The sequence below is a fragment of the Chaetodon auriga genome, chromosome 17 (genome assembly GCF_051107435.1).
Source record: "Chaetodon auriga isolate fChaAug3 chromosome 17, fChaAug3.hap1, whole genome shotgun sequence".
Classification (NCBI taxonomy): Eukaryota; Metazoa; Chordata; class Actinopteri; order Chaetodontiformes; family Chaetodontidae; genus Chaetodon; species Chaetodon auriga.
Window position 1 is genome coordinate 3,045,714 of NC_135090.1, and position 27,454 is coordinate 3,073,167.

At 40.0% G+C, this 27,454-nt stretch overlaps 1 protein-coding gene across 3 annotated transcripts in view; it reads left to right on the forward strand.

Moving 5' to 3' along the window:
• phf14 (PHD finger protein 14) overlaps positions 1 to 19,610 on the forward strand; it is an 84,796-nt gene extending 65,186 nt beyond the window's left edge. For all 3 annotated transcript variants that reach the window (XM_076754197.1, XM_076754199.1, XM_076754198.1), the window contains exons 17-18: positions 544 to 661; positions 18,261 to 19,610. In XM_076754197.1, the coding sequence (XP_076610312.1) occupies positions 544 to 661; positions 18,261 to 18,338 (196 nt within the window). In that variant the 3' untranslated portion in view covers positions 18,339 to 19,610. The remainder of the gene's footprint in view (positions 1 to 543; positions 662 to 18,260) is intronic.
• Positions 19,611 to 27,454: the final 7,844 nt, after the last annotated feature.

The window sequence follows — 27,454 nt, forward strand, 5'->3', positions numbered from 1 at the left end:
AGCATGTGATTGGTAACTCAGTTCCACACTCATATCTGCTTACAGCTAAACAGTTTAGAATAACATGCTGGCTTATTTCAGCAGCTAAACCCGCTTGTCAATTGTGGTGTCAGTCTGCTCATTTATTTGAATATTTTTTATATTATGTGAATAATAACACTTATTTTTACCATTAAAAAAATTAGGTATAACTTGGTAGTCATTATCTAGGAGTGTATCCTCTGTGCTGTTTAACCATTGTTACCGCACCTGAGGACACAGGGCTAGTCTAGCTTTAGAGACCTAGCAGGCATTTATCTGACACTAACAAGGCCTGTATTTATCTGGCTGCCGATATGAACCATTGGACAGTCAATGGCTGTGTAAGGTCAAGGGAGTGGAGTGATTAGAGGGACTTTGGAATGCATGAGCAAAGTCTCATGACTGACAACTAGCTGCCTTGTCATCATCCATCACGGCTTCTGAGCTGACCTCATCATTGTAGGAAGACGGTGGATTTATTTATGTGAGGAGCAACACATGCCCTTCCTGTCTGTGCCTCAGGTGTGACGAGTGCCGGCTCTGCTATCACTTCGGGTGTCTGGATCCCCCGCTGAAGAAATCCCCCAAGCAGACGGGATATGGCTGGATCTGCCAGGAGTGTGACACATCCTCCTCCAAGGTGAGTGTGTGTGTGTGTATGTATGAAAGCAACAAAGCAGGGGTGGAGAGTTAACATCTCTCCTCATGAGAGTATGTTGCTAAGATATAATTTTGTTTATGCTTGGTGTTTTTTTTTTTTTGGGGGGGGGGGGGGGGGGGGCGGGCGGGTTGGTTTTTTTTTTCATACTGTAACTACTGATTTGGTCAAAATTACTGAATATTTTCTTATTCCAAGATGGAGATCCACATTTGACAACATTGTTTTCAAACCATTTACCAAACCATTTCAAACATTTATTCAACCAACTGAATTCTTATCAATATTGGATTTCATTTCAATGTAACTGCCAACAATGGTGGTTTTACAGCCATTTTGTCACTGGTTTGTTGGCATATCTGTTATACTTATAATAGCAGGCTCAAATGTCAATATCTCTGACTCTAAATTACAACTTGGAGACTGACATGAGTCTGTACGATATTACCTGATCAAGGCATTACAAATTACAGGAGAATGTAAAGTAAAGTAATGTTAAGTGCTGTGGTCGCAGATAGAGCAACCAGTTTTGACAGCCCGGTCTTGTGCCATCATCCAAGTTGGACTCCCAAAAGAGAGACAGCTAATGCTAGTTTAAATTTCCTTTTTGAAATGCAGGAATAACACTCTCTGAGTTGAGGAGATTGACAGCTTAGCAGGCGTTGAAACACCTTGCACAAAAAGTAATGTCAAGTGAGATTCAGTGCAAACATTAGAAAGGAAGGCTAACTAGCTTCCACTTTTTGAGTGCAGTATAAATTTAACAGCACAGTATGTTCTCCAAATGTTGGATTTCGTAAAGGGACAGACAGATTAAATTACTAATGGTCACGAAGGCTAAATACAGTAATTTAGTCAAACAGCACTGATGGAGCACATTTTAGGGATACTGTTTAAAGGAAGGACACATTGAATTGCAACTCAAACCTAAAAAATCTAAGTTTGTATGCAATAAATGGTTTCAAACTAACCTTATGTTTGTATACAGGAAGACTCCACTGTGAGGTTTCCTGTGAACTGTCATCCTTGCAGAGTTATTTCATTTTTTTTCTTTTGTTTACTTTTTTTGCTTGTTTTTATTAGATTATATTGCAATAAAGGTTAACATTTGGTCGCCTCTCAACCTAATTGATAAATGTATCCCCATTTCCATTTCTCTAGAAACTAGTAATCTGTCCTGCTAGGCTCCATCTGTGTGGAAAATGGGGGCTGATTGATGCTGCTGCAGAGGAAGTGAATTATAAAAGCCATAGTGAAAATGCTGAATCAAAGGAATCAAGCATTCAATTATCAAGAAAACCAAAGGTTAAAGCTCTCGTTTAATATTAAGTGGTCCCCATGAAAAAATCTATAAGAATCAAATTTATTTACAATGTACCTTTAGTTTTTTTTTATATTCAGTACTGTACATGCTGCAAATACACACAAAACACGAACATTTGGTGCTGTATTAAGTAACATATTGAACAGATTAAATTACTCTAACTTCAGCCAACCTGATGGTCTGATCTGTGCTCTTTTGACTTGTAGTTTTCACAGGAATGAAAAACACATGAAGAAAAGCTGAATATGAGTATTAGTCCATGCAGCATGTTCCAGTATCAGATATGAACATCTGTCTTCTTATATGCATAAAGGGACTTTGGGTTAGCTCCAGTCCATTGGGATTCCGCTCTAACTTCTAACGAGTCTCAGCACAGTTCTGTTGAGAAAAAGCATGCCCAGAGTTTTCAGGCATCTTGATGGTTTTATATCTTCAGTCTTACTTTCTGTTGATGATTGGAATTCACTTCATTCAGTTAGTAAATTATGTTTACAGTCATATTTTTATATTCTGGTTCTAGTCAACAGTACTCCTTGCAACAGCATTTCTTTTGTCCAACAGCTAAAGTTATTCTCTCCTAAAGACAAAACAAAGAATGTGATAAATCCTTGACATTATCTTGTACTCAATGGCCCCAGTGTACTCAACAACATCGTATTCACTCTTATCTGGGCAAAGCCCGTATGACCAGGTCATAAAGACAAAAGTCAGCTCTCTGTCATGGTCATCCAGATTTCATACTACCTTAGCTGCATAAATAACCTGTTGCCAGTTGTTTGCAAATCTTTGAGAACTTGTGTGATGATGACTAGAAAAAAATGCAAATACAGTCTAATATCTGGTAAGTTGCAAAATCCTTGCATGTAGAATTGGCGTTCTGTCAGTCGGATGTGATTTTTAGAGGAAACTGTGGCCTTGAATGGCAACTACAGAAAATGTCAGAAGGTCACCAAAAACTTTAGGATTCATCATCTGTTCATCAATGTTAATAACCACTTTAATGAAAACTTGACCAAATGTTCTCAATGTTGTGTAAAAAAGAGGCTAAACCTCCAAAATAGAAAGGTTGCATCCTCTTCGGATTATGGCAGCAAATATCATGGCAAGTTCAGGCTGTTAGTTTTCAAGATCTTTTAATAGAGCTGATGGATGGATCAAAGTATTGGATGTACAGATGGACTTCCTTAAGTTGTAGTCGCACTAGCACCAGTCTCTGTGAATATCTGCAATCAATTCAGTAGAAGTCCCACACAATCGACAAATCAATCAAGAATATATTTAATGTTTTGATGCAAACTTTAACTGGCTCCGACAGTTGTTCAACTTTAATCAAACTTCCTAGTCAGCCAATAGAAGCTGTGTCTGGAAATGGGGAATTCAGTATTACATTACAGTACACCAGTGGTATTAACCGGTTTTGTTCAGTGTAACGCTATTAGGCTGCATCAGTCTCATAGACTGTTTGTAGTCTATGATCATTCTGTGTAATATTAATGAAGTAACGATGGCTAAAGAGAGTGATGACTTCGTGACTGTAATTCCATTGCAGTCCTTAGTTTCCACAGACTTCTAAATCAGAGGAAAAGAGAGCACTAGTTTTATATCAGCACCCTGTATTTGACAGATACCATAAATTGAGATAGAAAAAAACAGACTTAGACTTAGACTTGACTTTATTGATCCCAATTTGGGAAATTCTTTTGTTGCAGCAGCAGGTTAAACAATACACATAAACATGGAATAAATGGAAGAGAAAAGAGTGTTCTTGAAAAATATAATAAAGTATATAAACATAGAATAGCAGCAATTCTTAAAATATAACTCAGGATATTAAATATATAAAAAAATAACTAAGTATATAAATAAATATGCACTTCTTAAAGAGCGAGAGAGCCAGAGCGATAAACTATGTACCAGAAAAAATATGTGCAAGTGGGAAGTGATAAATAAATGTAAACAATAAATAGTATTGAATTGTTGGATCCCCAAACTTAAGGCTAATGTGACTGTACCTGAAGGCCTAGTTCCTAGCGAGGCCAAAACTATAGTAGTCCCAACACATTTTTCATTGCCTTCCAAAGCAATTCATTTTAATGTTTTTGAATCTGGACCACATAACGTTGTTTGCCAGTGCCTTCAGAGCAATCCTTATACCTGTTACAAGCCAGCAATGCCTGACAGTTTTCTGATTCACCACCTCTGTGGTTAACTTTGGATACATTTAGCTTACTAAAACTACTTGATAAAGTTTAGTGAAAGGTCATGGTAATGCCGATGGGAAGCAAACAGTGGTTTCTGTGTCAAAGACAGATGTGCACCTGACTGAACTTCTAGACTACCACTACATCACACTACTTTAACCTTTGCTTTCAAGAAAGACCAAACTTTAGTCTCACAACTGTCATAGGTTGCTCGTCAGGAAAAACTGATAAGCCCATGCTGCTGTTTTTCTGGTGTGGACAGTATCAGTCAAGTACGATGTTCACTTCATTAATTCAAATCCTCATTCTTTCAAATCCTGTCAAATGAAATCTATTGCATTGTATGCACTGTATTTTCCCCTTTTAATCATTGATTCATGAGTATATACTTTATCCACATATTCTAGTGAGTATCGTGAGTAGCTAGTATTAAGCCCATCTCTGTGGCTTTTCCTCCTAAACTTTTTATGTCATCTCCATTGTCCCACCATCTCATTCTCTCTGGAGTATCATATCCATATGAAGTTGCTCCCATCCTCCTCCACCTCCCTCTGTCTTGTTAACATCAAATGGGAGAACCTCTGGGCTCTCTGTCCCAAAGCAGGGCGACATTTCAGTGGTGACAGGAGAATAGTGTTTGCTGCTTTGAAGTGACAAATTAGTGTGAGCATTTTTCTCTCCATTCCTTTAGCAAGCAAAGATCACTCCTGTTCAATAACTGCAAGCCTGTTCAAAGCATGGGTTATACCAATCTATTTATGTTCTACTTTGCTACTTTGAAAAGTCTCTCATACATATACGAAAGGGCTGCATGGTTTCCGATTCTGAAGATTTTTACTATTCGATTTGAGTTTATCCGGCACATTTAAGAGGCATGTTTAAGCAACAAATGGATGAAAGAAGCCAACACGTGTACGCCATTTCTAATATTGCAGGGTCTACATTTTGAGAGGCAGTTAAGAATGTGACATTTTTGAGAAAGCATGGTGTACAGACCTTTTAAGGCGCAAGGTGCTCAGAGTGTCTCAGTAATAGCAAGTGTGGGGAGATAATTGACTCCACTAAGGGCATCTAAAAAGCACTCTGAGATGAGAGCTGTATTTAAGGAAAGTTTTATTATCTGCTTTTAAATGCCAAGCCATGCACCGTTTTTGCCTGTGGGGAGAGAATGTTTCTTAAATGCCAGCATTAAGTGCAGAATATTACCTGATCGTTGCGACTGAGATTCAGCTGCTGGCAGAGATAGCTTGCGGTCAACTCCTCTGCCTGACAGTCTGTTACATAGAATGGCACAGGAAGTGATTTGTCAAAGCTCCCTGCAGCCACTGCTCTTATCTAAGAGGAAGATGTATGACATCTGAAGGAAGAGGTACGCAAGAAGCGGCACAGAGTATCTTACTGTGTCTTACTAGTGTGTGATTCTGACCACAGTTTTGGTTAAATGTCTTGTTTGAAAGCCAGCCTGTTTGTGCATTGCACTAGATTCCAGAGGTTCGCTTGAAATAAAACATGAGCAAAGAATTGTTAGAGTTTCAGACATTAAGGTCTGACATCTGGCCATGTCCAAAGACAAAAGTGTTAATACCTGTTCCAGATGGCCACAGTCAAGGTGGGACGATAAGCCTGCTGTCATGAAGAGAGGCTAGATGCAATAAATCATACAAATGGAGATAACAGCTCACCAGTTGTGGGCGATATGAAAAAAATCCTCCGTCACATTATATGTAGTATTAGATCACAATATCATTATATGTCAGATAATTTGAGAAAATCCTAATGGACAAAAAGCCAAACACGAGTGTTTGCTTTTGGTTAATCTAGCAATTAAATACGTGACAAATCAGAGAACTTCATGACATTGATGCAAAAATCATATAACAGGATTAAGAGTCTACTGCTTTGCTAGCAGCTCTATGAGGCTGTATGTAGGCACAGGTTTTGAAGTCTGTTCTCTTCAACATTTATGTTTTTTCTACACGTGGACAGTGATGGAAGTAGCTGTGTGAGGAACAACAGGGAGAGAGCTTGAGACACAAGTTCAAATCCTTCCTACTTTCACACATTTGAATGCTTGGCCAATCACTGCATGAAGCGGGCTTGAGTGACATAATGTTTATTTTTTTAGATGAGTTCTTTTGGACTGATGAGAACACTGACAATCAAATTGGGTGTCAAGCAATAAAGCAAAAACTGAACAAATATTCATTATAGCCAGAATGTGCCCTGATGTTGCTACGCAAAGAAACAGAATCCCTCACCTCCTCTTTCAAACAGAACTACGTCTTAACTGGCATTTATTTGGCTGTTGCTTTCACCATGGAGATTATGTTTTTGGTCTGCATCTGTTTGTCTGGTAGTTATCAGAAATATGCTTAACAGATATTATTGAAGAGTACTTGAAAGGTCGCTGGCCCCAGTAGCAATTTGACACTATTTTTCATGGATGTACACCAGCTATACATAGGAAGATGACATCCCCATTCTATATCTGTCTGCACAAAACTCAAAAATCAGTGGTTTGCTTGGTGATTCAGAGGTCTAGAACCAAACTATTAATAAGTGGACACATTGTAGGAAATTGTCCTAATATATTGATCTCTTGGCCTACCTGAGAGGGATTGGAGGTTTGCAAAACTTAATTCTTAATTCTTTTTGTGATCCTCAGTTCATTTGTATTTTGGCTGTGTGACCAAACCAAATACATATGTACCACAAAGTTAATACTTAGTTCTTGCCAAGGAAAAACAAACCCAAAGACACAAGTGCTTTTGTTGCCATCTGTCTGGGATTCTGTCTGTTAGGTCCTGATTAATAGCAAATATATTTTTGATGATGATTTGTCCCTGTGATTTGCTTGTATTGTTGAGATGTTTGTAGAGCAGTAGTCATTACGGAGAAGCTGTTGGTTAACAGCGGTGCGGGAGCTGAGCGTTGGTGAGGTTGCAGACATGTTTCTGTTGTGCAAAGGGGCAATAAAAGGCTTTATTTGACAGGCTTGAGTTCATTATAGACGCTGTGTTTCTCTCGGCCTGCTCAGCTTAGATAAACCTCGCTCTGACCAAGGCCACATCCCTCCCGCTGTCGCCCCAGGCCCTCGCTGAATTGATTTCAGTAATAAAGTGACAGTCTTGCTGTAATATACGGATGGCCTTTAATTCAAGCCTGTTACCGTGCCAAGGGGTGCTTGTTTAAGGCTTTATTTACACCCTTGCAGCGTTGCCTAGCGTGGTTGGCTCCACGGTAAATCAGACCAGAAGACTTGGATAAAAGGTTTGAAATGCCAAAAGCTCTTAAAGTTGCTCAGGCAGTGTTTAAAGTACTCAACTGTGAACTTGTGTGGGATGCACTACTTTAGTTGCACTCAGACTTGTTGTCATCAAAAGGATTGCAACTGTTGAAATTACAGTGCGTAAAAGTTTAATTTTCTTCACTTCCTCCACAGCCATAGGCCTACTCCTACTCAGCAAACAGTTTGTATTTGAAGTTCTTTTATGACCTCAGAGTATTCAGCTCTGTTTATGTGTAAATAATAGTTAGGTGTATAAGGCTAGTTGTGCATTTTTCCGTTACAGGTTGTTTATGAGGCAACTTGATCATTTTTGATGGTTTGAAGTAGCTAATGTTCGTTTTGATGTCATTCCCAATTCAGAGGAAGATTACCTTTACAAGCTGTGCCATCAATCAGAAGCTTCATCACTTGACCTGTGAAAGATTGTAATTAAGTTAGCCTAATTAACTTAATGAAGTGTCACACTTGGCTGACTTAACTATATCGAGTAAATTGAAAGAAAAATAGGCATCATTACTCATCAGATGCTCTGGTATTTAGAGTGAGGCAGAGGAAATGCATTTTTTTACCAACTCCTCATCCAGTGGGTGTCTATCTTAGTGGAAAAATCTAACCTTTAGCCTGTTTTTATTTTCTCAATGAGGCATCTTTCATTAGCAGTCTGATTGGTTTAATCAGTATCATTGGTGCATTTATAGAATGAAGATAAATCCCTGAGTGTGATTTGAATGTGTTGCTCTCATCCTCTTATCTGTATTCAAGTTTAATCTTAATGCCGTAAGGACTGCGCGATCAATAAGACCAACAGTCGAGGCTTTTACTAAAGCGTATGAGGTGCTTAAAGCATGATAACCTCATCAATGATGGTTGTCTTTTAGACATGGCCAAAGTTTAATCACAGTTTAATGTGATTTAAAGGCAAGCAGTGGCAGCTAAACAGGAGCAGCTAGCTAAAGTAGCCTGCAGGGAGCACAGGACATGGTCAAGGGTGGCCAGGCGGGACGCTGAAGACGAAGAGAAAATCAATGGCGAGAAGTCACCTCAATCACTTTAACTAGGTGCTACAGATGCCCATGCCCCTCTCAGGGGCCAATTTGTGGAGTAAACAGGAGTGTGTGATTGCTGTCGGGATCCCCAGTGACTCCAGCAGTCCATTTCTCTGGACCTAGCTCATTCTAATAACCCTCTTCGTGGAGAGCGTACATGAGGCCACTTTTCAGAACCCCTCAGTATTTTATGGCCATAAACAGTGTAGCAGACACTGAGCAGCAGCACTACCAGCCTTCGTTAAGATAACATTCCCACAAGTCCCTTGCTCCTGCTGCGTGGGCAGAAAGCATGCTATATTCTAATGGCATTCTGAATAGAGACACCACCGTTTCCTCCCATAAATATACACAATAAACTTTAGTTTAACATTTCTGTTGGTGAACCACAGTTGAACGTACGGCTACTGTACGGAGTGTTGACCTGACAAAAATACTCTACATAATCACATACTGACTTGTTTTGATTTACTTTCATATAACAGTAAGTGTAATTGCTGTCATGTACAAACCCCAAGTTCATTTAAGTCCGACTTTGTTTCCATGTCAGAACTTCAGCTGAAGTACTGCACCTATTAGTGTTGTGTTGATAAAGCCAAACCTTAACCCACTGGAATGATGCTTCTACAACAATACATGTAAACTAAAGATATTGTTAGTGCTTTCTTTTCTGAAATTATTTTCAGTGAGACCAATTTCTTTTCCCTCACAAATGATCTTTTGCGAAGGACAGACACCAACTTTCAGTGAGCACATTCATCACACTACAGCAAAAAGTTGTTTTAACTTTCTCACAAAATGTATTTTAATTATCTATAATTGATATAATCTGTCACTGGTTTATGTATTATTATTGTATTATTATGATTATGGTTGAAGTCCCAAAGGGGCAGAACTCATCGTGTTTGTTCCAATTTATTATTGTTATTATTATCATTATTATTCAGTGATTTTTTTCCTGCCACAACAGCTCTAATTGCCATGAGCTGGAGTGAGCTACAAACATGGAATAATGGAATAGTGGAAATTATGCTTCCCAAGAAACATGAGCTCAGTTGGCAGGATGGTGATACTGTAATTAAGGCCCAAAAATTCAATTTTGGAAAGGCTACGCCCCTCACACCGTATGGCCGATTGACTTGAAATTAGACACGGGAGTCCAGCTCAACGGGCTCTGCAAAAAAGCCTCCTGAACCATTAAAGTCTGCCATGATGGATTTTCTGCCATTTTGAATTTTTTGAAAAACACATTTTAAACATCTCCTCCTAAACGGTATGTCTGGCTGCTACCAAATTATCCGTTGGTCACTGTTGGACCAAACTTATCCAAAGTTACATAAAACTTGTTGATATCTAATTTAGTTTTCAGGATATTGACCAGTAAACTTCACAAAGGGCAGATCTTAGCAGGAAAATGCCCATATGTTGTTAAGAATTTGTCCACTCATCATAAATTTCTGTAAATATCTTCAGGCCATATTTGGGAATAAGCCTCCTGAAGCATTACCAATAGGGGATCTCAGGTACTGAAAACTTGTACCTAAAACCCCAGATGAACTGAATTTCACCAGTTTTGGTGTGCAAGCATTCACAGCAAACATGATTGGTCTCAGTTCTTCTGTTAAACACTGATAAAGTAGCTTAAGCCGATTGAGCTACTTCCGTTGAATGCAAAAGGTCTAGAAAACAGAAACTGGAACTATAGTTCTTATTATTTATTATTTCAAATTCTGTAGTGGGAGGGCACCCTTTGGTGGTGTGCCACATGACTCAATGTAAAGGAAACACAGCAATGCTCAGTAAGCGTAATTATGCTGTGAGTTTGCTGTGCAGGCCTTGTCATTTGCATTCGTGTGCTTGTATAGTGAATGTTCTGGAGGAACCTGCATCCTTCCTCTTTGTTTTCATTTTACAAGATATTTCTGGCATTTTCTCTTTAACATGTTGTGTCCTCCCTGCCTTGTTCAGAATAAAGCAAAGATAAACAACCTGTTTTCCCACAGTCCTAAGAACTCAGACCTGTACGTGACTCTCTACTTCATTCTAAGTGCTTTAAATTGGAAACAGAGAGAAAGCAGCTCTCCTTTCCCCGACTGTATATCCTCTTCCAGGAGGCACCTGTAGTTATCTGACGAGGCAATAAAAAGAAAAACCTGCTTGTGAATTTTACCTCTGATTAAATTAGGTGTTGCCTGGTAACTTCACCTCAGTATCAGTCATGCCTCACTAAAATGGAAATATGTTTCTTAGAAAAAAAATGGACATTAAAGAATGCCCTTTGTAATAAATGAAATGGGAATTGCAAATATGCGCAGTCATGAAATTTAATTGTGCACTCCGGTGACTGGTTTGTGGGTGCTGAGGAGCAGAGGTGCAGGAGAAGCGCTGTGGGCAGAGGTGGTTAAATGTAGCGCGTAACGCACTGCCTGAACAGGCTAATGAAGCCGCTGTTTATGACCCACTGCAATTGTGTCATCTCTTGAATGGCAACAAGATGCCAGTACACACATAGAGCCACTCAGACACACACATACTTGGAGCCACAACACACACACACATACTCCAGGATGTGCTTCTAGCTGCCAAAATGTGCTATTGTGTTGGTAAATTTTATTAATGTCTTGTTTTTTAGAGGAAAAAGGGGAGAATGTGCTCAAGTAAAATTCTTGTCAAGTGCTGAGAAGAGGACACACACGTACAGAACAACACAACAGTCTGCTGCACAACATGTACAACATTAGAGCCAGGTATAACGACTTTATAATGTCAGTAAAAGAAAAGGTGCAAATCAAAGCACTAGGAAAAAATACAATGTAAATAAATACAGTCCCACATAAATCAATCTGTATAGTCCCTGTAGTGATTTTGATCAGAACAGCAAAATGGCCCATAGTAAATAAATAAATCCATAAGCATTTCTGGAAGAAAAAGTGTGTGATTTTTGCAGCCTTTCATGTTATTTCAATCATTGGCATGATTTTCCAAGGAATTTCTAATCATACGAAAACTAATTGACCTTCATGTATTGGCTGGATTACAGATGCAGTGGGAGGGACTGGTGGCTTTAAAACGCTTTTGAACTTCACTGGAGTATAATGCTGTATTTAACTGATAAACTGAACATGTCATCATAATGAGCGTATGTACAGTTGATCAGTGTGCAGTACCGGAAATTTTGCAATATGAATCCAGTTCATACTGTATACGTGACTGAGATATGCACATAATGGATGGCGTGGAACTGAGTTTGAAACATTAATTAAAAAAATGAAATCCATGATAGTTTACAGTTATTAATAACAGTTAAATATAACAGTTAGAAAAGAAGAGCAATGACGTACAATTACCATACTTACTTTGGATATATTTTTTTGGCCTTACCTACATAATCACATATTGGCTTATTATCAGAAGTGTATTTTAAAAAATCATAAACCTAAAGAAATATGCAAATTCTGAAATTAAAGCATAACTGGCCAAAATCTAATCATAAATATATACTATAGAGTGAAAATGTCATTTTTAAAGTAAACAATGAAATTATGTCCAGTAAGTTATGATAGATGAGTACATAATTTTAGATTTTATTTATTTATTTTTGTTTGTTTGTTTGTTTGTTTTGCTTAATTTATTATTTTTGGCACCTTACTGTTTCATGATGTGTAATTAATTTTAATTTTGGAATTCTGTATTTCTGTAGTGGCCCATGTAAAAAATGTGGGATTCTCTAAAAATAGCCTACAAAATAGCTTAGATGGAGTTATCTCCAAGACAACTGAACACACTGAGGAAGACCATTAGACGTGTTTGAAAGCTGTCACTAGTCAGAATGAGCTCTTTTACACTCCTGTGATTGTTGCTTCAGATGTAACTGCTTGAGCTTGTGCCAGTATTTAGCTGTGAAGTTATTTTTCCATAATGATCATTTAAGCCTCAATCATTTATGAGCATTTAAACTGTTATGTAAGCAATTAAACATATTTTTAATAAACTAGGATGTAATGAAGGTTTTTTAAACCTAGTTTAAGCTCATATAACCCTGCATGAATTTTAATTTACATGAAAGCTTAATGGCTGTGCCTTCTCCTCATGTTTGGAGCAGCACACACAAAATGTGCATGACTCTCATTATCTGTGCAACTGAACATTCATCTAACTGTAGGGGCAGTGAATCCATCAAAGGTGATAGGACACTATAAATCAGAGCCTCTTCTGCATACACACATTGTGCAGTGTAAGACACACTCATAAATATATACAGTGAAAGCAGAAAATCAGTCACACTAATTCACTGCTAATTCTTTTGAGGACTGTATGGGCTTGATAAAGGAAGGAGAAGCTTATTAAAGTGCATGCTGTGTTGTACATTATGATCCCTTTGCAGTGTAAATTTAATCCAAGTTTAGGAGGTTGATTGCATAGGTTGTGCGGTTGGTGGATCGCTTTTCTGTTTGTTTGTGTGTGTGTGTGTGTGTGTGTGTGTGTGTGTGTGTGAAATTAGTGGTGCCAGCAGTAGTGATGTGAGGCTGTGCGGTGGTAGAGCTTGACTGGTCTTTGTTGCCACCTAGGGCTCAGTCTGAGCTCTCCTCCTCTCTCTGCATCATATGACAGACATGATGCTCTGCTCCTGCCCTTTAAAACACGGGCCTCAACTCAAATGAAAAATGTGGCATTTCATTATCATATATGTATATGTTAGTGCCAGAGGGCCTGCCAGCCTATGGAAAGCAAGCGATGAAAACAAACCCGGCCCCTCCTCCCCTCTCCTCTCCTCTCCCTTGTCTCCCCAGAGGGAATTGATGGAGATATCCCACAATGCCAGAGCCCATCAGCTCCTGCAGGCTCGTCAGAGGGGGAGCATCTGCCTCTCCGCTCTCCACAAAGCAAATGTCTCTAGCAGGGGCCACTGATGCAAAACGCAGCTCCGTACCTCAACCTCTGTAGTCCACAGTGAGAGAACAGAGGAGGCAGAACATTGCTGCTTCCCCTCCGTCCTCTTTCTCTGGATCAGTGGCTGTAGCTGCGCTTTCAAACGTGCTACAAATTTTAATACAGCAAGAATAACTCACATCTTCAAGGCATTAATGTGTTCAGTTTAGAGTAATAAGTATGGCTAAAACAGGATTTTGGATACGTCGACCACCACTGATGTGATGGACATAATGCAGTTTGGTTGATATTTAGTGTAGTTCTGATAAATACACAGGTCTGAATTTGACATGTATTGCTACAACATAAAATGTTTTCATTGCTCCATGTCATAACAATATATTTGTTTACAGTGGTCAGGACTATTTGAGTACATCGTACTTTATGTCTTACATCCAGTCAGCGTAATATTTGTAATTGATATAATCTTAGTTTCATCTTTGATATAGCCCAATACTAGTTTAGGTTTACATATACAGTACATAAGATAATTTTGTCTTCCTGTTCCTTCCTGGAAGAGCATAATTGTTGCTTCAGTGAAAGCTGTTATTGAGGGCCGAGCATTTTGGGTCCAAATTTCCAAGGCTCATCAAGCTATTTATGGGTGTGGATGGTACATTTCAGTCATATCTGGAGGTATTAGTGGGTCAGTAAATTGAGACAAACACACACTTTGGTTTCATTTGTATTACTGTGTGTGTGTGTGTGTGTGTGTGTGTCTGTGTGTGTGTGTGAGTGATGTTTTTGAACCGTTGAAACACTGGGGCAGCCATTCCATGTAGAAAAGTGAGAAATTTAATTTGCTCACTTTGTGCACCAATATGGACACTAAGAGTCACACAGAACAGCAGAGCAGCAGCTGCTGTGGTTGGTTACTGTGGTGTATCAAATCTGGCATTTCTCGAGCAGCATCAGAGGCTTCATACTGATAAGTCTCAAGAGAGAAAGAAAAGGGGAAGTGATGTCATAAAGTGATGTTACAATTACATCATTGTATAGCTGGAAATGCAAAACATAACAACAGCAGTGTGATGCTTCCACTGCTTGTAAACTTAAATAAAATATGAAATGGGTCACTCATCGTGACAGACACAGCTACCAACTCTGCAGGTCTCTTCAGCGCTAGAGAAAGTCTTACCATCTTTTTAGATAATTGTTTTGGTCTTCGATTCGCTGTCACCGCTCTCATCAGCTTTGTTTCCAGATGCAAGAAATCGCTGTCTGTTGGCAGGATAACATGTCACAATAATGTTCTGGTATCCCCAAGTGGCCAAAAAGTCAATGAATGCCACTTCAAATAATGCTTTCTTTCTCAAAAAGGTTTCAATCACCTTTTAATTGCAGCACAGATATTTCAGTGCAGCTCAATAAAGCTCCGACACACGAAGGAGCTGGTTTACAGAATTACTGTGTAATGACAGACTTCTCTGCACTGTCTCGATCAGGAATTACACCCTCCCCAAACAACTTGTCGGATACTCCCCAGGTGATTTGTGCATTTCAAATATGATTAACACCTCGTCTTCTCCATCTCTCCTACACTTTAAATTGCATGCTGCACAGGCAATTTCTGTAGACTCACTCCATAAGCCTGACTATGAGGGCAGATAAATGAGGAGTGGGCCATAACGGAAGCCAATTTTCAGCTGTAGTATCACTTCTAGCGCGGCATTTCACCAAAATTCAAAGAAAGATGAAAACAGATGAAGATTGGGCCATGTCTCTCCCTGCTTCTGCCCGCCTACCCAGACTGGAGGACGAGGATCTGTAGGCAGTCAGACAGCAGCATAATGGCAGCAACAGTGAAGTTGTGAAGCGCTGACACCCATCTGCTTTCCCTCAGGCCGAGACAGCAGTGATAGGTGGCTGAGGTGTTGGAGAGGGGAGGATAAAGAGCACATGAGAATTCTGTGAAGGCCCTGAGAGGCCAGGAGGACTGGTGTCACCCCTCTCCCCAGGGACACACACTAAATCAGTGGAGGAGGAGGCACTGGAGGCACATCTCTGGCTTTATGACATAGTTAGCATGCGCTGGCCCCTCCTCCCCTCTTGTTTCCCATTTAAGAGCTGACTGGCCCTCCGATAACGGATGGCGCCACAGGTAATTGGAAAATTGGCAGGCTTGTCAGGGAGATTTGGTGGATGACATGAATGTATACGGTGGCGGAGTTCATGAGGTGTCACCCCACAGCAAGATTTATATCAGCCCTATGGACCGGCACCAGAAAGTATCCAGAGTTCAGGAAAAAGTAGCACATTTTTCTCCAGGGGAGACTGCATATCTAGAGGCACCGACAAGGTTCCTGTTAGTAAAGAGATGATATATGGGCGGTCTTTTGCATTAACCCTAACCTTAATTTACTGTTTCTACACATGCCTTAACATCTGCTGCAATTTGCTCCGCACATCCTCCACTCTGATTTATTTACACTAAGATCCAGGAAATACATGAGTCATCTTTATCCCAGGTTATCTGACATTTTAAATTTCAATATCAAACAATAGACAAGGCCAACATGAATTTTTAGTAAAGGCTTCAGAATGAGCTATTGCTCGAAGTCTTCGCCAGTGAATTTCTGAAAAATGTCATCCACAGTTTGCTCATCACAGGTCATTAGCAGAGGAAAAGGGGGCCTGTGGGGGCCACAGCCCTCTGCAGTCAAGTGACAACATTTCTCACAGTTACACAAACCTCATAATGTGTTCTGAAAACATAATGGGTGGATGTTGTGTTTAGTGCTAAGAAGCAAATGTTACCATGCTAGCATGCTAAAATTAGATGGGCACATGGGAACCCTGCTAAACATCACCATGTTAGCTTTGTTTTTGTGAGCATATTAGCTTGCTGTCGACTTTAGACCAAATTTTTTGGCAAGTTGTTGTTCTTAAAATAGCACTGAGTCTGCCAGTGACCCCCCCCCCCCCCCCCCCCCCCCCAACACAAACACACACACACACACACACACACACACACACACACAATCTGGTGTTAAAAGAAGTATTCTGACACTCATCTTTTCAAAGATGTGTTTTTTTTTAATCAGCAGGCACACAGTCAGGACATACTGCAGTATTAAACACAGCATCCCTTGGGTCTGGCTTTGCAGGGCAACAATCACATATAGTGTGCTTTTGTTTTTTTGAAATTAGCTTTGAATTAATGTTTTTATGTCGGCATGCAGCAGATTGTGCCAGGATCAGTCTATCTGGAAGGGTTTACAGTATTTAAGGTGTATTATCTCTACATTGATGTGAGTACACAAGAGTGAAACCACGCTTGATTGACAGAGAATTAGAGCTTAACTAATGTCCACTCTGAGCCAGCTGGAGGAATGTGGATTCATGAGGTGTTGTGAGCTGCTGATCCAAAACTAGTGATCACACATTCTGGTGTGTAGATGTGTTCATTAACCTCTGGAGGGGGTATAATTGTATCTGTCAGAGTCATTTAATCACCACCGCAGCTCTCACCACTGTCACTTTCACTTTGTCTGCTTTACTAAATCAGCTGGCTCCTTGGCTGGCCCACCATGACTCCTGCTCTCTGGGTGTCACTTTCCTTTTGTTGCCTTTAAACCCACATGTACACATGGGGGCTGCTTTGTCATTTACAAAAAGAATGAATGGTCTGTTCTTTGTATAACATATACAACCAGTCATACCATAGAGCAGAATAATGGTGAAAACACTCAAAGACACAGTTTAAGGTGGGAAATAAAACAGTTGTTGCATTGTTCATACAGTTCATTATTTATTTATTTTGAAATGTAATCAGAGGATGCATCTTAACACTGTGGTCCAGCATTTTTATTGTTATTAAATAGGTGATATTAGATGATATCGAATGGCAACCAGTAAAGATTACAGCACCAGCATACTTGCAGTCACAGCCTTCATCAGCTCCACCCTACATTCCCATGATGGATGCTTGTGCTACAGTGGCCGGTAACTGTCCACCACCACAAAACTTGTAAAGCCACATAGAGTGCTGTTGTCCTGCTGGCTGGTGAATAGCATCTGTAACCCAGTGGGTTTTCCTATAGAAGCTGAAAAGCTGAAACATGTTTGTCGGGCACTTTCTCTGAATTATACGCTAATGGCTATCTACAGCTCCCATGGAGCTTTGAGTCCTGAAAGAGACTCAAGATTCATGGGACCTGTTTTGTTAAACGTTGTCATTTTATCATGGCTAAAATGATTAGGTGTTAAAATTTTACTGTCCAATCCAGTTACAGATACTCATTGAGCTCAGAATGCCAATGAAAACCAGGCGTATATGTGTAGCTTTTCACAAACATTAATGAACATAAACGACTAAAACCAACCGGCTGCTGAAAAGAAACATAAAGTTTGAGTTTTTTTGCTCCTTCTGGTTTTTGCAGAATGGACTGCATTACCCAGAATCCTATACACATGATCTATAGTTCATGTGGCAGATTCTGTGTTCAACATCAGTTTATACATGTTGATTTGATTCGTGGGGCTAGTGAGCAGCAACATTGAACCTGTGAACCTGTTTACCTGTGGAATGTTCCAAACAAGTGTTTTTGGGGCATTCCACAACTTTCTCAGTCTTTAGTTGCTCCTGTCCCAACTTGTTTGAAACATGTTGCTGCATCCAATTCACAATAATCATATATTTAGAAAAATCTAAGTTGAAAGTTGAAACATTAAATATATTGCCCTTGTTGAGCGATAAAGGATCAGTTTAGTTTGTTTTGTTCATCACTAATGTGACATGTTTAACAGTGCCTTCTATTGTGTGATGGTATGAGGTGTCATGTGTTTGCAGGAGGAAGAGGAAGAGCAGCTGGAGGAAGACAACTCTGTTAAAGAGGAAACAGCGGAGCAGGAGATTCCAAACGAATGAACCTGAGCGAGAGGACACAAACACACCACTGCTCTACGGCTTCACCTCCAGTCTTAGCATTTCTGTTCAGACTATAGCACACGTAACTTTCTACTAGCCTCCCAAAGTTCCTAGACAGCCAGCAGTTAGCTTCCACTCCAAATAGTTTAGCAGCCAGAGTTGTATTTTAGAAAACACAGTTTAAAGGGTGATATCTTTAGTTTCAAGGGTAGAGTTTGTACTTTTTATGGACAGGGCTGGACAGACGGACAGACAGATTTCAGACAGATCCTCATGAAGCAGCACATCAAAGCATCCAGCCACAGGAGCACACACCACTGTGCTTCCTCGACAGCAGAGATATGTCTAACTGTTAACGCCCAGCCACCTGATGTATTTATGACACTTTCCATGTAATCTATTTTCATACACTAATGACCATGAGACAGCGTGTCCACACAGAGTATCCTCAGCGTCCTGTTTACAAGATGAACTAGCAGAGTGGGTGTGAGCTTTTCTCTCTGAGTCCACAGAACACTTCTTCTTCCCTGCCGAGCACGCTCACACCGGTCAGCAGCGATGAGCTTTCCACCGGCGTCGAGCGCATTTCACTTGACATTTGACTGGAGGATTTTATTTTTATATTTCACACATATCTTCGTACTTCCCCCATTTTAAATATCTACTTATTTTCTCACTTACCTATTAATGCTTGTGTAAAGTATTGAGTTTTGTTTTTGTGTTGAACGACTTTTTTTTTACCTTTGATTTACAGTATCTTTAAGTGCTACATGCCAATCTATGTTGTCAATGGATTTGTTCTAAAAATCTTCCATGTGTAGGAGATGTGTTACTCAGAGATTGTATTTACATACTTTGTAAAGTAGAATTAGTTTTGGGTTGTTTTTCTTCTTTTTATTAGCCAGATGGTTCTATGACCTGTTGGTAGTCTGTGGTCCAGACTGAGTCTCTAAGCTCCCTTGGCATCATCACTCACTTGTGGGCAAAGTTTAGCAACTGAAAAGTAATTGAAGCCACAGAGGCAGCAAATGTTTGTGGTTTAAAGATCTCAATCACTTTCCACATGTAATTTGATACCAAATATGGCTGATTTGACCCGAAATTAGAAATCAAGTTCATCTGAAGTGATGATTCCATTTGGTTTATATGCGTGTTATCAGCGAGTTTAAACATCATTAGATTTGACCAGAGACTACTGTCAAGCCAAAGCACTGTCAGCCTCACACAGTACGTCTGGAATTATCCCTTAAAGTGCCAATAAATCTGAACTGCAAAAAAAAAAAAAAAAAAAAGTGTACTTCTCTGTCACTGCATTTCAAATGTTTGAAATCTCTTCATCATAGTGGTTCTTGGTCTATTGGGTGTCTGACTGTAGTGACACAACCATAGCAGTCAGTATGTGTTATAGAAAGCCAGAAAAACCCCACAGCCCTCAGATTACCTCCATGCTTGTCAGTGATTTTGATCCTGTCTGGAACACATATGTTTGTGATTTTTCATCCCTCACTCCAGTAATTATCACAGCCCCAGTTACCTGCTGTTCTTCAGTGAACATTCTGGTCCTCCTGTTTAGGAGGATTTAATTCAATTTGAGTCCAGTCCACAGAGACGCATTTTGAGGGTGTCTCTACGTTTATAGACATAGAACTACAGGGTTTCATCAGCCCGACTCAGTCTGACCGCTGATGAAGGAGAAAAACTGATAGAATACTTGTCAACATCAGTCAGCTGATTTAATGAAAGCAAAAGTAAAAATAAACTTTAGATGACCAAGACCCTGCCAGCTCTTCAGTGTCATGTTGATTCTGTCTCTGCTGGTCTACCTTTGAACAGCCACACTGTTTTCAGAAGCAGTGATAGTGTTGATTGAATTACAGAGAAATAATTACGGGTAGCTATTACTAATATTAAAAGTAAGTCCACTAATAAAGGGTCATATCTGTCTATTTCAGACCCACTTACTGTAATTTACCAACTTTCATTATATTAATATCAAACCTGTCTGAAAGGGCCACTCATGAATAGCTGGCAACTGTGACTGTAAGCTAACTGCATCACTGTGTAACTGCTAACTGTGCTTCAAATGTCAGCACTGCAGAAAGGCTTTGCAGTTTGTGTGTTAACCTTCATCAAAATTGAATTCAAAGAAAGCTGTGAAAGACATAGCTAACAAAGAAAGATGCTTCCAGTTGCATTGTGGGAAATGTAATATCCAGAGACATGCTAACATGCTAAGGACTTGTCCTCCAGTTTCATGGAAGTGCAATACTAAACTACTGGAGTTCTCCTTTCAAAAAGAGCAAAGTATTCTAGGTTTAGGGTTTTTTAACTACAACCTCAGCATAAAGTATGTGCCGTCTTAAGAAGTTTAGAAACTACAATGACATTTCAGAGAAAGAAGAATTGAGAAGAATTGACAACGGTATGTAGGATAGTATTAATCCTCAAACGAGGATCAAGGATCCTCAAGAATGTCCATAAAAAGAACAGAATAAAAACATGGTACAGGCTGCAAAAGATTTAGCAACTTTGTTGCTATGTACACAGCTCTGTAAAAAATGTTCTAAAGTTAGACAGAACTGGATAATGTCATGGGATTCTTCAGTCTCAGTGTCTCATGGGGCCAAAGAGTTTCTCTCTTAATGCTGAGGTTTAAACACTTCCAACCTTCCCTTCACACAGACAACAGTATTGCAGTATTGTACAGGTCCATGCTGAGCAGGGAGGGAGGAATACGTGTGTGTGTGTGTGTGTGTGTGTGTGTGTGTGTGTGTTGGGGGAGTTGGGGGGGGGTCCTGCATATCTTTACACCCCTTCACACTGTCCTCCCCTCCAGTGTGTTTCTCAGATCTTAATATTCCATCAGCAGTCAGATCCGGGACATCAACGCATTCGCATTCTGACATTAAGGCATCGAGGGGTGTAATTCCAATTTGTTTCAAAGGAACTATTAATTTGCCCATTTCAAGGCCAGGCAGGAGGGAAACCCTGTAAGACTGCTGAACCGTGAAAGACATTATCTGGAGGCCTCAGATTTTGGTGAAGAGACATGTAGAATTGATGACGGGAGACGTCGGTGCCTGCAGACGTTTGAGCCGGGCTCCCCGCGGTCGAGCTCCCAGCATGCCATCTGAGAACGATGCCATTAGGCGTATGATAACAGCGATGGGCACATTAATGACAGAGTGGCCTGCTCTGCCACCCAGTGCCCCGCCAATCTCCCATTTACAGCCGCAGCATACTAAACAGCTCCTGATGAAGAGAACAATACGCAGAGCAGGAGCGGTGCTTAACAAGCAGCTCTCACAACAACAGAGGAAACACTGCCTGCTTTGTTGTGTCTTTACAGCCTCACCATCACTGCACACACACACACACTCATGATGATGATGGTGCCAGTGTAGTAATGCAAATCACAGCAGTTTCTAAGATTCTGGACTGAAGCTGCGCATTTACAAGGCTTAAACACATGGAAATTGTGACTGGGGTTGTGAGCAATACTCACACTCTCATTCCATTTTTATTATTAATCACGATTGTATCACTGTCATCTTTGCATTTACTGTTGCATCTGGACTTATAAATGCAGTAGTGTAAGTAATTGTGGAAGAAATTGTCTAGTCATTTTGTCTTGTTATGTCCACAGGCTTGTACCTTTGACTTCTTAGAAGCAGATATTAAAGAAGTTGTTCATCCTTTGTACCAATGATTGAACCAGAAGAGCTTCATGTCCATCCAAACTGTTAAAGTGCTCTAATATTCAGAAGATGAGCAGGGTTTGTACATCCAGAACCCTGGACATCTGAAATACCCTATACTGCATCTGACTAAACAGGTCTCCGAATTAGAAGCATGGTTCAATTCCAGGCACCTTATAGCAATTTAGCAAAAAATGAAAGTATGAAGGCTCACGAGAAGCTGCTGTGTTCAGAACAGATGAAAGGTCAAGGGATTAAAAATCATGGAGTAAAGCCAAGTTCATGTAGCCCAACATCACAAATCACAGTTAGCGTCAAAGGGCTTTACAATCTGTGCAGCCTACGACACCCTCTGTGCTTACACCCTTGATTCAGATAGAGGAAAACTCAGCAAGACAAATCATCCTCTTGGAACCATGAACATCCACATTCAATTTCACAGCAATCAGGCCAGTAGCTGTTGAGATATCTTGTTCTACACCGAAGTGATGTACAAACAGACCAACTGACATCACTGTCCAAAACTGCGAGTCCAGCGCTTTGCTAATCCTGTTTGGTCCAGCACAAAGCATAGAAAATGAGCCAGTAATGAACAAATGAGTAATAAATTGCAGATTATTGTGCTTATTAAGAAAGATAGAGAGCAAAGTGAGAATGTTGCAGCTTGATCACACTGCTGCACCTCATCAAATGTGTGTGTTCTTACGTTCACCCCAGCTCACTCTGTGCCAGGGGAGCATGTCGCCCGCGAGTTACAGCAGCAGAAAAGTAAGATTTGCTTTCACGGTGACATTTACCAGAAGATTTGAGTGTTTTCTCCTTCTGTTTTCTCTGTTTTAATTGCAGAAGATAATTCCTGAGATAACATCTCTTCCATGTGGTGAAGATGTTTGGGTGACCTTTTCCAGCTTTATTTTAATGACAAACTGCTGCTTCATCGCTCCGACTGCTGTCTGTGGTGTGCATGTACATCAGTGTGTTCTGTAGAGCGTAACAGTACGCAGACATGTATCTGTGCTGTATATTCTAATGTGTCCTGTTTTTCCAGACATATTTAAATGAGCCTCTGACAGTAGCCTGCCTGCCTCCATGGACACACATTAATGACCATATCAAATCACTACAGAGCAGTAATAAGCAAGTGTCCAAAGAATCAGTGAGGCATTGGTATTGACAAGTGATCGATAACAATACCGACAGGAATATCCACAGACACAGCAAGTGATGCTTCATTTGTGCACAAGGACAGCAAAAAATCTTTGTTAATGCACTTTTTAGAATGCTGATAGTACGGACAAACTGTGTTGCGTGTCAAAACTGAAGCAAAATTTATGTCACACATAAAGTTCACCAGGACAGTCAAGGCTCTCTACTGATGATCAGTGGCAGCGCTGCTTTGCGCTGTTGTAAGCTTTTTTTTTGATAGAACAATCTAAGACATTCAGTCACTGTGTGTTCCTCTAATTTTACACATCAAGTTTAAGTGGGTTTCAAGTTTGACCTTGTTTGTTGGTGACATTTCAAGAGACAGAGAACGCTTTCAGGTTACATTGTGGGAACTCTCTGTGGACCCACAGCAGACTCTTTTGTCTGAAGGCCTGGTCTCATCACTGAAGCTAGTCTGCATCCTCCCCCACACTGCAGTTGCTGGAAGCCTGGTGAAATAATGTTAGCTCACAGGGCCAGTTCTGGAAAGCTAACTGTTAACACACTAGCCAGCAGAGCACATGCTAGCACTAGTCAGAAACAATAGCTCTCCAAGCTAACTGCTGCAAGGTAGCTGAGTCCCTAAGCGGACAATAAAGGACAATATTCACTCAAGAGAAATATTTGTACCATCGACACCTCTCCATCTGCAGACAATGCTTCAAGTTTATCTCTCCTGCAACAATTCACACAAATTTACTTTGGCTGAACAAGCAAGTACACTGAATGCAGCAGTGCCGTTACAATAAAATGATTTTGAATGTTGCTGTTTTAATGTTGAAATATCTCATTTACAAAATGGTGTTCACTAGGTTTTTTTTTTTCTTTTCTTTTTTTCAAATTTCCCAACACTTTCATGTTACCTGAACACATTGATGACCATGCTGCATTTTTGCCTCTCCACTGTGCTCAACACCTCACTTTGCATTAAATACAGCTTATCATGTGTTTAGTCCTAATAGAAGTTCATGTCAGCTCCAGATCCCAGTCCCCTTTGTGCAGACACTCCAACCAGACAGCAGGAGTCAATTTGACTCGAGCACGACATGATCCTTTACCAGCCGGCTCTGCCTTCTAGACATTACATTTATATACAGTTGATTTGCAACAGGAAATATGTTTTCAGGGAAATCTCATGCCAACTGAAACACATTTTCAAAAATGTTGATACTGTACAGATACTCTTTAACATTGTATTTCATTTTTTCATTCATTCATGTGACAGCAGGTTTCATCCACTTAAAGAAACATTTTCCCTGAACATAGCCCAGGCAGTGACTACATTGTTACCATAGTTCAATTATATTTCTAGGAGACAGGGCTGCACCAGCTTCCCATCGGTGATCATGGTGAGTAATGATCATTGTATGTCCAAGTTGGACTGCTTGAAGTTGAAGCCTTGGTGTTTTGCCTCAGCACCACTGATCCACTCCTCAAGAATAAATCTAGTATTATTGACTGTGAATGAAAGACTTGCTCATGTGATGCCTTTCTGCTCTGACTGGGCCAGAAGTGTACGTGAAAGGCAGTGCTGACCTGCTGTTAACTGTGATGGAATAGAAAATGACTGCAAAGCAATGGCAGCCTGCAAGGTGGGAAAACAACTAACAAAACGAAGCACTGTGACATGCTTTGAAAGTAATTAGCAGTCATCTGTACATCATTGATAGAAATGGGACTAAGAACACGGGCATTGTCCTTTAGGATTGGGAACATTTTTTTAAACATATTTTTTTCTGAATTACTTTGTGCATTGCACTGTACATCAGGTTGTAAGTATATTTATACAACTGTGTGTGCTGTCTTATATATGAGGTTTTAATAACCTGGATCTGAAGAAAGTGTATTTTGATTTCAGCTGTATATTTTATTGTTGCAATGACTTTTGAGCTACTGCAGAAGTGGCTAAATTAGAATTAACAGTATGTGTTGCTTCTCTGAATATATTTCTACTTTGGCAGAGTTAGAGCCAGTTCACAAAGGTTTTACATGTTGTCACTAGTGCAAAGCATCTTGTATAGGTACAAGTTGTTGCAGGAATTATGTATGCTTCCAGATGAGACTGCTCATTGCTTCAGTCAGTGATTGATTTGTGTGTTGTCTCTGGGAAGTAGAGCCCAAAAAACAGGGAGGTAAGCTTATCGCACCAGAATTGTGAGCAAATGTTTCACAGATTTGAGTCTGAAAATGTCAAGTTTGAAAAAGTCCTTGTCCACGTGTACATCAACCACATGCTGGATAGGACCCTTTAATGTTCACCCACCTCTGTTCTTTCTGTCATCAGACCAACAAGCCATAATTCAGTCTGTTCCTGTAGCTGCAGCTGTTATGACAAATTCAACAAGCAGCAGTCAGTTTACAGCTTTGGACTTATGATATAGTCATTATGTTGCTTGTCCCTTACTCACTGTACAGCTGGCAGTTCATTTTAATGGTTCAAAGAGAAGCAAATAAGTTAATTTCATAATAATAGGCCACTTTTCCCCTTGCATGTTAAATAATTGATTCCCTCCTACTTGTGTGGATTTGGGGGTGCAATAAAATATATTTGCTCGAGTTTGACCGTTTGTGTTATAATGGCAGACTCTGCTTCACATCTGTAATGTTCTTTCAATTTGACCACTGTATTTATATTTTGCCTCTGAAACAGCATTTAGACCATCATAAATGACCCAGCTGGCCCAGATATTTCTGTTTGTTCTGGCATGGCTATGTGTTTGTACTATATGTGGCCCTATGAGCCAATACAAAAAGGAAAGACATCTGGAAAGAGGCTTGTCCTTGGCACATGTAAAATTTACACCCACATAAAAAGGTAAATACCCTGCAAGGCTGCACAGATACAAGCTGCTGATTGTCCTTCCTATTACAGCTTTATGGAAGGTGTAATTCATACAGACATCACCCACCAGTGAGCCTTAACTGAGAATTGTCTCCCTTCTGAAAATTATCAGCCCATATACAGTACCTCCAAAATACCTCAACCAGTAAAAGACCCTATAAAGGAGTGGATAAGATGATGGAAAATTATATGCTGCTCACGTTATCTGTTGCTGCAAGTGGAGGTTCCGTCTATCTTTACTTCTGTTACATGGGGAAAACACTGTGGTTAGTCTGATGTGTTTGGCCGCATTCTTATTTTCAATTAAACATGTTCAAACATACCTGTAAATTCACAGTCTGAAGAGCACATATCAGCAGTAAAGTGTATCATGCACACACACCCTCAGTGTATCTGATAGATGGATGTGTCGCTGAGTGTGTGTGGTAGGGCAGAGGCTCATGGCTGGGGGTCAGCCCACAGTCACAGTTTCCTTCTGCCTCATAAAACATCCACTTCAGAGGACAGTGCTGCTGAGCTCTGCAGACCACCCTGTGCCATTCTTCTCAATCCTCCAAGGACACACACATCACTTATGCCCATGCAGGTAAACAGTTAGTGTGGAGAGCAAGAGAGGCAGAATGCATTGGTCAAAATGCAATCTCAGAACCCACCAGCTTTTCTCTGATGAAAATTTAGCCTTTTATTCGCTTTTTTATTTTATTTTTCTGCATTTCTATACAGGTAGCTGTTGATACACATTAGCCAAAATATCGACTTCATGTCTGATGTTGCTAAACTGACTGCACCCAGACGAGGAAGTCTTGGCCTGGTTATCCTTTATCCATTATCTAATACGTGCTGGCTACACCATGTGCTCCATTGAAACATCACTGTTTCATCCCAAAGGTTAAATCATCATCAGACAAATGCTGATGATCAACTAATCAATTAAATGAATAACTAAATGTTTCACCTCTATTGGTTATCCACTTCCTTTCCCAGAAAGAGATGAAACAATCACACAGGCTTGAAACTTGATCTGAAATTTCCCGGGACTTGACCTGGATTGTCTGTGAAGACTTTAAACTTGACTGCAGACTTGTCTAAAAATTACTGGAGACTTGACTTTGACTTCGTTTTGAATTACTTTAAAATTGAGTGGGAGAGAAGGAGAAAGAGACGTGACCGAACAGACCTAAAGTTAGACTTGGCTTCAATGAATTAAGACTAGGTTTGACTTGATAATACTGTGTTTTAAATAGGATGTTTTCATTGTTTTATTGAAGTACAGGGACTCATACTTCTACAGCCGCATATGGTTGTTTTACAGCTATCATGTTAAAATAATCATTAATACCTTGGCCATCAACTACAGTGCACTCACAGCA